Source organism: Lolium rigidum, chromosome 6 (genome assembly GCF_022539505.1).
Source record: "Lolium rigidum isolate FL_2022 chromosome 6, APGP_CSIRO_Lrig_0.1, whole genome shotgun sequence".
Lineage (NCBI taxonomy): Eukaryota > Viridiplantae > Streptophyta > Magnoliopsida > Poales > Poaceae > Lolium > Lolium rigidum.
This window is the reverse complement of record NC_061513.1, coordinates 306,154,385-306,168,423: the sequence shown is the minus strand read 5'-3', so window position 1 is coordinate 306,168,423 and position 14,039 is coordinate 306,154,385. Positions and strand designations below refer to the sequence as shown.

At 43.0% G+C, this 14,039-nt stretch overlaps 1 protein-coding gene across 1 annotated transcript; it reads right to left on the bottom strand.

Annotated features, from left to right (window-relative positions):
* Positions 1 to 7,580: 7,580 nt before the first annotated feature.
* LOC124666437 (CDP-diacylglycerol--serine O-phosphatidyltransferase 1) lies at positions 7,581 to 13,720 on the bottom strand. Its single transcript, XM_047203775.1, has 13 exons — positions 13,598 to 13,720; positions 12,492 to 12,677; positions 12,234 to 12,299; positions 11,992 to 12,051; positions 11,459 to 11,549; positions 10,714 to 10,768; positions 10,545 to 10,624; positions 10,279 to 10,395; positions 10,078 to 10,162; positions 9,477 to 9,568; positions 8,495 to 8,748; positions 8,041 to 8,129; positions 7,581 to 7,953 (listed from the first exon to the last, which is right to left on the bottom strand). Exons 2-13 carry the CDS (start codon positions 12,650 to 12,652, stop codon positions 7,826 to 7,828), a joined length of 1,278 nt encoding a protein of 425 aa, XP_047059731.1. The 5' UTR covers positions 12,653 to 12,677; positions 13,598 to 13,720; the 3' UTR covers positions 7,581 to 7,825.
* Positions 13,721 to 14,039: the final 319 nt, after the last annotated feature.

Sequence of the window (14,039 nt, the reverse complement as noted above, 5' to 3'; positions counted from 1 at the left end):
ACGCTGGGGAGAAAGTGCCGATGTTCCGTATCGGATGGGCTAAGAACGTCACAAAAGAAGACCGGTATTTCACCACCATGTTTCTACCCGAAGCCAACAAATCAAAGTCCACGAACGCCACCGCGCGGAATGAGCCATGGGTACTGGCAGAACACGTGCACCAATGCTTCTTCATAACCGACCCATCCAGGCCTAGCCGTGTTATCGTGAGGAGAGGCAAGAGGACCATCGTCGGAATGGATTGAGTCGCCAACGAGGAAGACTTCAAAGGACAAGTCGGAGACCCAATGATGGAAGAATCCGAGGACGAAGACACAACATACACCACGAGAAGAAGCAGGACCACACTACCGAGGTCAGGTCGACCCTTCAAAAGAAGAAGTCACGACACGGGGCTAAATTATTCAACGACGAGCAAGAAAAGCAAGAAGAAAGCGAAACACTCTTCTCAATCGATGATGTAAAACTTTATTTGCAATCTATAACTCATATTGCTTTTGTAATGCATAATTAACTCATATGTTCATGGCCAATATTTTATGTATGACTAATTAATATTGTGTTGGTCAATGAAGAAAAAGAAAAGAAAAGAGAAGGAAAAAATAGTATAGGATTTGTGGGAAAAGAAAAGAAACATAAAAGAAAGTGAAAAGAAATAAAGAAATGAAGAAAAAGAAAATAAAAACAGAAAAGGAACCAGCCAGCCTGAGGTCAGGGACAAGTCCCAGGTATAGCCGGACACCCCTTATTGCCGGCGCACTACCTGTTTGGTTCGCCGGGGTTATAATTGTCCCCGGCGAACCAAACAGGTGGTGCGCCGGCAATAAGGGTTGTCCGGCTATACGTGGGACTTAACCGCAAGCGCGACTGTCTTTCTCCTCCTTCCCCATTCACGAACCCTAGCGCCGCCGCCGCCCTGCACCCGCCCCCGTGCCGCCGAGAGGAGGAGAACGCCGCTGCAAGGAGGAGCAGGGCGTCACCTCGAGAGGAGGAGCAGTCGACACCGTCGCCGAGAGGAGGAGGCGTCGCTCGCGGGCCACTGTCGCCGAGAGGAGCGCGCGTAGCAGGCCGGGGACGTCGGCGCCACCGTCCTCCACCGTCCCCTCCACCAGCGCCCACCACCTGCCACGGTAAGCTTCCCTCTCCCCTTCCCTCTTCCCCTCCCTCTTCGATCCCCTCGCTAATGCCCTGGTTCATAGCAAATTGATGCCCTGGTTCGATCCCCTCTTTGAATTTGATGCCCTGGTTCATAGCAAATTTGATGCCCTAGTTCGATCCCCTCTTTGAATTTGATGCCCTGGTTCATAGCAAATTCAATTTGATGCCCTGGGTTCATAGGAATTTGATGCCCTGGTTTAGGGTTCATAGCAAAAATTGAAATAAAGTTGTAGTACTGCCTTGAAAATGCTACTGGTTGATATATAAAAAGAATGAAATGCAAAAATTCTTGCTCATGCTCATGGCTCATAACAAGAATGAAATGCAAAAATGCTGCCATAAATTGCTATGTTACTGCTGCTATAAAGGAAAATGAAATGAAAATGCTACTGCTATGCTACTGCATTGTTTGAAATTCTACTGCATTTATTCTCTGGTTGCATTGTTTTAAAAAGAAAGAATGCTCCCTGGTTGCATTGCATTGCATTCATATAGTTCTCTGTTTAAAAAAGAAAGAGAAAAAAGAAAGAATGCTCCCTGGTTGCATTGCATTACATTGTTTGAAATTCTACTGCATTTATTCTCTGGTTTAATAATGCTTAATGGTCCATGCTATTGTAAAAACCAGAGAAAATGCTATTGCAGTCCATGCTATTGTAAAAAATGGTTCATGCTATATATATGAAATGCTCTCTGTAATTTTTCAACTAGAAATAAAATGATGCAGTAGGTTTAAATGATATAGCTATTGCAGTCCATGCTACTGTAATGCTACTGTAGTGCTATTACTGATGGTTATTGTGAAATGAAAATGAAAATGAAGCTTCTCCCCTACTGTAATGGTCAAGTTATACTGTCTCTCGTTTATGGTGATGGTTATGGTGTTCATGGCTATTTATATATATGTGAATTGCATTTCTGTTACAGGGATTGAGTTGCTATTGAGTGCCGGAATGTCGATTCATTTCCGTTCCGGCAATTCTAGCACTCGGCATGACCAATTTTTAGCAAAGGTCATGCCGAATTTTTCCGTGAATTCTAACTCTTTCATCTTCTATTAGTGCAAGCCACCATGGCGTCTGAAGAACAATTAGAGGAGCACTACAATAGGCACTTCTTTAGGACGGAGGAGGATGCCGAGGCCGCCGGTGTTGGCGGCGACGAGGATCATGAGATGGAGGATGACGCCGGGGGTAGTGGCGACGAGCCAAGCGGCAACGAGGCAAGCGACGCCGCCGGGGTAGTACCTACGCGCCAAGCGGCGACGAGGCAACCCGGCGCCGCCGGGGGTGGCGGCGAGACAAGCGGCGACGATCCTAGTGGCGCCGCCGGGAGTAGTGGCCCCGGGACAAGTGGTTCCAAGAGGCCGCGGAAGGCAAGGCGCCAAAACACGGTCGGCACCGGCAGAGACACAGTCAAAGAGGTGGACCCCGCCAGTGGATTGCCGAAGGAGCCTAAGGATGTTGCCAAGGGGTACGGCAACCAACTGGCATGTATCCTCCGAGAGGTCGTCAATCTCAACGAGACGGACCTCCGAGCTGAGAGCAAAGCGCCTCGCGGGCCCAGCTCATTGCGAGGTTGCACTCACGATACAAGTTCCTAGGCGACTACGCCTCCACCGATCAAACCAATAACATTGTGAACTCACAAGCCCTCCCGAAGTTCACCAAACACCTCAGCAGCTACAAGTACATGGTGCGGAAGCTGATTGCTGAGGGAAAAGGTTTCGAAGAGGTCCACTCCGCCTTTCCGCATGTCTCCCAGGCGGACTTTGATGCTTTTGTGGCCAATGACATCTTCAGCATCTATCGCATGCAAATGCTCCACTTTAGTGTGGTTCGCCTAGTTGCTCTTAGCTTGTCTTCCCAGATCGTTAAGGAGGGGACGCCGACCATCGCGATAATGGACCCCTTCTATATGCGGGAGAGCATCATCCGCAACGCCGGGGATCGGGCGATTGCCACACCCGCAGGTCGAGGATTTCATGCTGGCGAACATTAAGAAGGGCGCCATTCTCATCCCTTACTTCCCCGAGTAAGTAATCACTCGCTAGTCCCCATCACCATTCTATCCTATATCTCCATTTGCATTTCCAAAGGTTAATCCGTGTGTTTTCCGCAGAGACATGTACTGCACCCTCATCGTCGTGCACCCGCAACACTCGCATGCGGCCTATCTCGACTCGGGTAGGGACAAGAAGAAAGACTACACCAACATCGGGGCCCTTCTCAATGATGCTCTCACCGGCTTCGCCAACAAGGCAGGCCCCTCAAAGTAGAGAGGAAATCCCGAGGAGGCTTGGTCTTAACCCACACAACCAACTTCCCCGCCTCGGGCGAGTCGAAGCAAGACAATGGGATGGACGCGTGGTACGCCATCCTTCGGATGCGAGGAGTACATAAAGTACGCAGATGACATGTTGCTGCCAGAGAGTCTCGAGAGAGGTTTGTAAACATGGCGGATGCCCCCGATAGAGAGATTAGAAAGAACTGGAGTCGCATCCAGCGAGTTCATTTGCACGGTAATCGTGCATGATGTCAACAAAAGGTCTGGCGAGTTCTTCTACGGCTACGGTCTACCACCTAATGACGAGATAGAACTCCGCTTGGAGATGTCGCGTGATGAGAGGCCGTTCAACACGCTTGAGGGCTGCCGTCCATTCCCCCTAGGCGTACAACCTGATCCTACGACGGGAACAATATTGCTACAAGCTTGAACGATATGTCTTTGAACTTCCGTATTGTAATACTTGCTACATATTCCCATAGAATCGACTTGTTGCTTTTATTTAGTTGTATGGATGTGCATGTGAACATGTGTCTATAGTTTCATTTACTTTGCTATATATTTCAATATTATGGCGTAGATACCTTAATAATTATTTGCATTTACTCGACCCCTACTTGCCTCGTATTTGGAGTTCGCCGATGATTAGAATGTTCGGTCACTAGTACACTCGGGGTGGAGCCGGTGAGCCTTGGTGCGATGGCCACAAGTATCAATCTATTGTGCATCCTACCTAGCCTCACTGACTCCATCCCTGGATGTTAATATGTGTTTCGACCGACAAATTATGAGGCACGCTATTTAATTCGTACTACTTGTCTTTTATTTGAGTTCGCACTTCTTAATTGCATTGGCCGATGATTAAAATGTTTGGTCACTTGTACACTCCGGGGTGGGGCCGGTGAGGCTTGGTGTGATGGCCACAAATATCAATCTATTGTGCATCCTACCTAGCCTCGCCGACCCCATCCCCTGTATGTTATTATTTATTTCGACCAACAAAGTATGAGGCACATGCTATTTAGTTCATACTACTTGTCTTTTATTTGAGTTCGCACTTGTTCATTGCATTGGTACTAACGTTTTACTTGTCTTGTGCATGGAGATGCCGACGACATATGTCGTGTACAAGGGGAGGGTTCCTGGAGTCTACGACGACTGGGAGGACTGTCGGAGACAGGTGCACCGCTTCAGCGGCAACAGCTACAAGGGATACCCCACTAGGGTGGAGGCGGAAGGAAGATACGCCCGTTATCTAGCGGGAGAGATGAGGGACATGAGGAGGAACCGGATGAAGACCATGGCCTTCGTGATGATGGTCATCGTGACCATGTTGTTCATGTTCTATGTGATTGTACTTTAGGTTAGGAGCTACATTGTGAGGTGTATGACGACACTTGTGACGACTACCGAGACTTCTAACTTTGTGAAACTTAGTCCTTTGGTGTTGCATATGCACATGTTGTATGAATCACCATTTCGAAACGAGACTAGCGTATTTGTGTATTGATACCGAAATGAGACTTGGCTCTCTATGTGCTTCTCATATTGCATGTTCTGCTGTCAAAATATGAACTGTGTTGTACATATATACTGCTGTCAAATATGTATTCTAATATGCTGGAAAAAAGCTGAAAAAAGAATTTTCGAATTTTTTGCCGGCGCACCTAAATGACCTACTGCCGGCGCACAAGGCATGCGCCATTGCTCGCCGCACTACTGCCGGCGCAGCTGCTGGCGCGCCGGTGGAACATGCCCCTTTGCCGGCGAATGAGCGATGGCGCGCCGGCAGTATCCACACTATCGCCGGCGAACGGGCTGGTGCGCCGGCAATGGCCAGTTATCACCGGCCCGTTCGCACCGGCGGGCTCTTGGTGCGCCGGCAATGGGCTTTTTAGGTGCGCCGGCAATGAGCCTTTTCCTTGTAGTGCTCCATGCATGCTTAGCCTGGTGGCCGTGCCAAGGGTTCCCCACAAGGGTACCATTAATATCATGCTAAATGCTATACTACATGACAACGTGAATAATTAATTTTGGTGAAATTTTGCTAATCTGTGGATATGCATTCCAATCTTGTGCTGGACATATATCTTTCTTATATACTACCAGACATAAATTGTTTAGATTTGCGTATCCATTCATTAAATGGTCTTATTACAAGCAATTATATCACGATACTGTTATATATCATATTCAGATATTATATATTGCGTGGTTGCAACCCAAGTTTTCCCCAACTGTTGACAATAAACCACAGTTTTTCCCAAGATCGAATCCTCATTGAACAGGAGTGCAACTAAGAAGAAGAAAAAAAGAATGTCTCGTGTTGGGACCTCTCTCTCAATTTCTTTCTTCTTGCTAGCATTAGTCTTTGTGGTACTCTCTCTCTCTCTCTCTCTCTCTCTCTCTCTCTCTCTCTCTCTCTCTCTCTCTCCAAAGAACAACCATTTCACAGGCTTCTATTTTCTCCAATAAAGAATATATCTGTGTGCTGTTTGATTCCAACATATGTTAACCATGAGCCGCGATCAAATTTTCAGGCTGAGGTCTCCGGGAGCAAGAACGTAAGACCATATCGACCGGTAAGTTTGTAGTAATATTTCCATTACGCTGGTGAAACGAAAAATAGTTTGCTCATTATTTTGTCGTACTTCTATCAATTATTAATTTGCATTTGGATTTGTAATACAGGCTGGTGCAGAAGGATCTGTCCCCATGGAAGGTACGACATGCATAATTTATTGTTCTGATTCATTCATACTACTCCCGGGTGGTTTGAATATTGTACATAACAAATTATTGCATTATGTCAATCAAATAAGTAATCATGTCCCCGCAAGAAAAGAAAAAATAAGTTATCATGTTGCTTACGAATAAACAGAATGCCCAGCAAAATGCGACATCCGCTGCTCAGCTACGTCACACAAGAAGCCGTGCAAGTTCTTCTGCAACTACTGCTGCAAGAGGTGCCTGTGTGTCCCGTCCGACACGATCGGCAACAAGGAAGAATGCCCGTGCTACAACAACCTGAAGACCAACGAAGGCAAGCCCAAGTGCCCTTAAGTGAAAATCTGCTTGCAGCCATGCGCACATGTACCATCCAATGTACGATCGCCTCCATATTTGCAATCATTTTAGTTGTACCAAATAAATCATTCCGTTGTATTGAAGTTAGTGATTCTAGTATAAGACCAACATTATCGTCGCAGCCAGAACAAAAGATTGGTAAAGATGTTCTCTGTGAATTATCCATTCTAGATGGCGCAATTTAGGGTATCTCTGATTCGCAGGATTTCAAAAAACGCAGGATTGCAACATCACGCCTACTTAAATATTACGAAACTTTGTTTGCACCGCCGTTGGTTTGCTTGCACCACTGCAAAACAAAGGAATCTCCACAAATGATTTAAGTGAACTGATAGTTTCCTAAGAAATTGACTGCAAAGAAATTCATAGAAAAAAATCATTCAATCCTAATATTGAAAATCACGTAGATAAAATGTCTAATCCCCCATAATTTCCGTGAGAAGTCCTTAAGATCAAAGACGTCTTTGGCGTCTCAACATTGTGAGAAACTGTTTTCTACTGATCGACTATGAAGGAATTCTATGTAACATCCTCAAACTGGCACACATCAGAACATAGCAACAAGGCCTTGTGCAGGTTAGATGACGACCAGCATAGATTTACAGGAAACTCAACAATAGAATATGCAACATGCAGAGCACTGGTTTCATTGAGGGACCAACCTCACACTGAGAAGTTTTGACTAGGCTGGCACAGATGACAGTTATAAGTTCTACAACCTCAGCAGCAATAGGAATGGACCCCAGCCTAGTAGACCCTTGAATTACCCCCAGCCATATCGATCAGTTTCAGTAGCCATGGGCTCATGGAGCACAGCACAACACAAAACAAAGCCCACAACTGCTGACTACACTAAAAGTTAATAATGTACCTCACATGCCAACAGCTATGTGACTATCTGCAAATCTGAGCATACCTACTAGTCGATGAGCTGTCGAATAGTGAACTCATTTCTGTTAGATAATGGAGAACACTCTGCCAGCCTCTGCAATGCTGAGTTACAAGCAGTGAACACATATAGCAGAATAAAGCTTATTTCAATGCTATTATGGACTCAGAGTCTCAGAGGTAGGTTGCACGAAAGGAGTTTCAGAGTTGATTGGCAGGATACATCAATGGAATGAAGTGGGATCTTATTTTGCTGACGGGTCGACATAAAATTGCTTATGGTAATCTTCTCATGATCACCGATTAATGGCTACTGCATGTACAGAATTTGAATAAATATTTACACGGCAATATTGAATTGAGAAAAAAAAGAATGGTGGGCCGCAGAAACAACGTGTTGTCGCAATCACAGCCTCTTTCTTAACATTGTTCGGTAAATTTTCCAAGTCCACACAAGAATGAACATCATGAGAAGCAAGGCCACCGCCGTCCAGAATATGATCAACCACGATGGCATCGACTTCGGAAAGAGGCCTGTTTCAGGAGCCATCAACATGGTCAGCATGATAGGAGGAGACAAATGCTACTTGCAGGCACTGAGAAATTTGAAGTAGCACTCACCATGTCCAAACTTGATGCAGATCAGAAGCTCTATGATGCATATAGCCACCGAAAGCCAACAAAAAGACCCCACCTTTTTTACCGGTTTCCTGGAATCATTTATCACGTAAGATGATTAACTTTAGCAAGATTGTCTCCCTGTATCTATGAATATGTGAGAACTGACAGCAAATTACACTGGGAAAGGATGTTATTGTCAATTTCTAATACGATATTATGCACAGTTTACATGCAACCAATGTCTAGCAGCAAGTAGCCATTAAGTGGTGCACATGCAGAGGCATTTATCATGTCAGGAGTCATACAGTTCAATAAGCAGTGTGTTAGCCTACAAGAAAATAGAAAAATCTCCGCTTCAAAAAGCAATGGTGAATATAGAGGTAAATCATCCAAATTTTGTGCAAACCAATGTTAAGTCTGCAAAGCTTGAAGCTCATGTGTTGAAAAGTTATACCTGTCCTGCAAGTATGTATTGTATTCGCGGATGGTTGGTATCGCAATCAACCACCAAAGGACCAGTCGGTAAACAATCAAGGGGTTCCGGGGAGGAATCCAAAGGCAGAATTTAAGAAAGAATGTGTTTAGCTCGATGGTCATGAAAATTACACACAAGCTTAGCACTTGGATGAATCTCCAAGGACCAAGCAGAGGATACCACTCATCTTTGTCCCACTGTGCTGGTGTGAACTGGCCTAGTGTCCTTTTCACCTAAGGATAGGCACAAGATGAAATAAGTGAATTCATGAATAAGACTCCCACCTTCAATGTCTAGAATAAAAAGTGGCACATTTTAATAAGGCAGAACAACATAGCACTTCAAATCGAAATTATGATAAGTATAACACACAGACAGCACAATATAACCCACGCAGGCTGTTTGTGTCTCCACAAGCAAAATAAAATAAAAAATTAAGGATCTGCAAGACATAAATATCAAGCTCAAAGGTTTATATCATTACATACTTTTATTGGATGTAACCAACAGTAAGCTATATTTTGTGTTAGTAGTTCAGCAATATATCGGTTCTGCCAATGGCAAGCATGGAAATGTGCAGGTAGTACTGTCCAACCAGCAGAATGTCTGTTTCTTTAACTGGAAGTATCCATCTTAACTTGAGTTTATGCAAAATTGACAGTAACAGTATTTACATTGGTCAGTTTGGGCACTACGGTTAAGGATTATTTGGTGCAGTTGCAGAAGATCTATTATAAACCATGAGGTTTGAACTCTTGCACCCAAAAGTTTAAAATAGTGCAGAAGAGCCAAGGAATAAATGAGGTTTCTCAGTAAATCTCGCATTCGCTAGATTTTACCATATTACAATGATACTAAGTAGGATAAAACATCACCTACAACTGGGGATAAAATAAGAAAAAATCAATTCCACTGCACGCTTTGCTGGGGAGCTCATTTCCCTAACAACCAATTAACATACCTTGCTGATAATATTGGGCTGGCGACTTAAGCCAACCCATTCATATGTCCTCCCATCGAAGTATCTCACTGTCTTCATTCCAGCCCAGATACCTGGATCACAGATAAAATGTCCCCATTCAAGAACATGACACAGCGAAGAAGAATAAACCAATATGAGAAAACACCAAGAATTATCAATAATGACAGAGATCATAACTGTCTCTAAATTTAATGCAATTGCATTTAGAAAAGAAAATTTATTTCGTACAAGTACCACAGCTTTGCTGCTCATTCAAAAACCACTAATATCTCACTAAACAATAACAAAGAAAAACAATACTCCGTCATTGCAATAAGCAAAGGTGTCCAGTCAATTAATGGAGCACATAGTTGGTTCCACTATTAAGTTTTATGTATCGTGTACGGATATTAAGTGGTGATTATCAGAAAATCAGATGCCACTACATCAACTTTACAATCTAGGTGAACCGTTCTGCGAATGGGGTAATAAAGCCAATGAGCACAATGTTCACCTTAATATGTGCTAAATGCAGGTATCCAGTTCAAAAAAAAAAGTATAATGTATAGATAAAATAACGGAAGGCACATAAAAATCTCACCGAACCAGTTGCAGATCATTATGTCTAGAACAATGCTATCCCACCAGCATTCGTTAAAATTTGGCAACATATGACGAAAAGTCAGCTGCAATTCATACAGGATTACTTAAGGAACTGTTGATTATCCTTTTAGACCGGAAATCATGATTCAAGATACTGTAGTGAAAAACCTGACCGCATGAGGTTGTAAGAAGCACATACCTCCATTAACTCAAAGCCAATTGATAACACCCATAGAAGTGGTTGATTCCGTATCATTATAGCCTTTCCCCACCATCCAAGGATATGGGCAATCACAAACTCGTCAAAAAGGATGTCCTAGAGAAACCTATATTTAGATCAGTAACTTGACGTTTTCTACAAGAAAGATCAGTAACTTGAAGCATCTCCAAGATCATGATCAATCAGAGAAATATAACAAATAAAATTGAACAAGGGTAGCAGGTTTGTGAATGAAGTCATCATACATAAACATTGTTAAACCTGCTTTTTGGATGATCAGGTACATATATGCGGCAGTCAGTTCCATAAGATCTTTCAGGTAATTCTGTCACACAAAGGTACACAAATAAATATTTCTTTTGAATGCCATAAAGATCCACAATTAGATCAGATATGGAAAACCAACTGCCTTACCAACACCAAGATCCGGGTGAAGATACTTCATAAATTGCCTAGCATCATCACGAGTCTGCAAAATGAAACAGAAGGACATATGACTACTAATTATAGGTTCTTCTTTTTATCTCTTTGGCAGTAAATTACAAAATATTTTGTAAATACATATAAAAGTGCTATACTACACAATTGAATTTAGAATCATAACTTTTGACCTCATATTTTCTGACACAGACCACTACCTATCTTCTTATAAAAAAGTAAAGACCTGATATCTTTCTGTTAGCATTCTGGCTACCCATAGGCCATAGGAACAATACATGAACATGTTAGTGTGCTGTCTGGGGAGTTTGCTACTGCATAAACAAGTTTTCAGGGTGATGCAGAGAAGGGATACCCTGACCCTTTTACCTATTGCGTTTTACTCTCTTAACCATTCTATTTTCGCAAACAGATGTGTATTTTACATCACGTTGTAGCATACTTGGCACTGGCACACCTTATGCTATCAACATGTTTTCCCATATGTTCCGATTGCCAAGCAATGCTCTTCTTTTTAATCAGTGCAATAACAGATTTATTTATTTTGTGTACAAAACTAAGCCAAAGTAACTAGTAAAATGCTGTTCCCTGTGGTAAGCAAGAAACTGAAAGAAACTTTTGCACCTTAAATTAGCAATGCTTTTGACAGGTTCATGAATCAGAAAAATCTAGTAGCAATTAGCGCTTTTTTGAACAAGATTACGAAAAAAACTTTACTCACCTGGAAAAGCAAAAAAGTGAGGGATACAAGGTAAACAACTGCCATCCCGTGGACCAGGCGCCAAATCGCAGGATGTGGTCTGATGAGCACACTGAATCATATCAGAAGTAAATGTCAGTAACCGTTTGCACAAATCTCTGTAACTTCTAGAACAAAATTTATGGAGAAGGCTGCGGTGGGCAATGGTATTTTTAGGGAGCGAAATGAAGAAACATTTTGTTTTCAAAGCAGAAAAGTATGAAGCAGAGAAATATTCAGCAAAAGTGGTTCACTCATAGTAATGTAATACCATAAAGAACATAAAATTTATAGGTTCTCTGTGAGTGCTACTATAAAACTAATACATCAGGAGAAAGAGATATTCCAGATCATACTCACAAGCAAGCTCAAAGATATTGAAAACTTGAAATCAAATATGAAGCACAACCGATACATTCTCCTTGTGTTCAATAGCAGTGTGTAATATCTACACACATGCCTATCATTTCGAAAGTTACAGTTAGGAATTGTGGTACAGAGTTTCCGGAACTCACGTTGAAGGTGCCTGAAGAAAAGAATAAGCCAAGAAAACAGCAATCATTGCGAAGACACCCCTGTTGACAAGACAAAAAAATTAATACACAAATTTCTCTAACTAAAATGGGAATTAGCAGATAAAGGGCGAGACAGTAATGGGGAAAGTTTGTGATCTCTACTTTGGATACCTTCCAACAGATATTAAATTGGCAGTACATAGAAGTAATGATGATTTTCTAGCCTAACATAAATAAAATACCTTTTCACAGATGAGATGCGGTCAGCAGAGAAGCTTCCTTCTGGATTAAAAGCACCACTTGCCCAACTGATTTAAAATACAAAGCAATTTTCAATTAAGCATACAGCAGCTTTGCGATTTTGTATGCATTTTCGTAGTGATTTACGATGCTAAAATGTCACAGTGGCTCAACCATCAACAATGCAGAAACATGTATCATTGCAAAAAACTATCCAGCAAATTTTAAATTATTGCCCGGGTAAAAGATATCCAGCTCACATTAAAAAGCAGGTTCCCATCAGTAACAATGAGATTGTCCGTGGTCTGTACGCCCATGCCGTCCACGGATCAACTTCACCGAAATTGCTGACTGGCTTTACACCATTGCACTCTCTGCCAATATATTCTCTGCTAGGTTTATCATGACCATTGGCCTCCATGGTAACAACCTTGGCAATTTAGTATCTGTAGAATATCCATAAAATAGCATATCAGAACAAATACTGTCCTCCAACAAGAACTAAGTGATACCACTCTTCTAGGAAGAGTATGCTTGCTAAAGATGCACAGCATCTCCAGTCAGATAAATGACTAACATCTGAATAATGCACCAGCAGATACTCGTGGACATCAAGAGATGACCCAACACATCTGGAAATAAGCACTTCAAGGAGTAAAAAACACATCAAGCTTAGTTCTGGCTAGGTGAGGTAGTGAGGTGCACTTCAGAAGCATCACCAAGTTTCACAACTTGCATTGGACAAGTTTACTATTCTAGCTCTAGACACTATGGAGCAGAACGGTTCAGAGTAGCATTCTGGCTAGGTGAGGTAGTGAGGTAGTGAGGTTCCTACAGCAATGCTCACAACTTGTGTGGCTCTGGTTGTTCCAGGATAACAAAAGGGGCTGTCTGCTGTAAGCCTGCAACTAAAGGCTTTCACAGAAAACCAAGCCAAAAAGGCTGGGACAGAGGAAGATGGGGGAGAGGAAAAGAAAATGCATTTGAACTTGAATAGGACTCGACTGAGGAAACAATTCAGAAGAAATAGAACGGCATGATTTAGCTGCTGCTGAAGCCGTACACCTCCCTCTCCAAATTAAGAAAACAGAAAAGGTGAAAGCAGCAGCTTTTCGCAATGCCGCAAAAGTTCAGGAACTGGAGATGCCCGCAACATCAAATCGAATCTGCTGGTGGCATTCTCCATACGCATAGATAACTGAATGCGTATGGAGGAATTGAAGCGGTCTGATTGGTCTCAGTTGAGTCACGAACTTGAGATTAACGGAGGGAATTTGGGCGTTTTTCTGGAGCAATGCGACTGAAGAATCAAGGGAAAATACAAGTTTTTTGGAGGATATGGTGGGAACAGAAAGAAAACACCTACGTGGAGGAAAGCGATGGCCGCCCCGTATGATTGGCTGGCTCTGGTGGAGATCTTGGCCGCGGAAAACGATCTTCCCGCTTTTCTTCTTCTTCGACTCCTCGTTGCTCTCAGGTAGAGAGAGGGGGACGGTCCGAGAGAGGGGGAGGGGGAGAGAAGACAGACAATGGAGCCTAGCCGTCGCCGCCGAGAATCTTCTTATAGGAGAAGATGGTCAAAGGAAGGGGGGAGAGAGAAAGAGTTCTCTGCGAAAGAAATTACTAGTAGATGGGAGAGAGAGAAAGAGCAGTTTTAGTTTAGGGTTTATGCTGATTTTCTCTCTCTCTTGGCAGTGGGTCCCGTAAGAAAAGTGTACCTTGATTTCCTTCATTTTACACTAATTCCGAAAAAAAATCTCCTCTAACATGGTGTTTTATGTTATGTTTTTGTTGACAGGGAGCAAATG

What these genes read in the sequence shown, in the direction of transcription:
- LOC124666437 (XM_047203775.1), bottom strand. Translation starts at nt 12,652, where the DNA reads ATGGAGGCCAATGGTCATGATAAACCTAGCAGAGAATATATTGGCAGA. An exon ending in TTTCTTCAGGCACCTTCAAC is followed by an intron (nt 11,550 to 11,991) that starts GTGAGTTCCGGA and finishes GATATGATTCAG; the next exon opens with TGTGCTCATCAGACCACATC. An exon ending in AATGATCTGCAACTGGTTCG is followed by an intron (nt 9,569 to 10,077) that starts GTGAGATTTTTA and finishes TCTGTGATCCAG; the next exon opens with GTATCTGGGCTGGAATGAAG.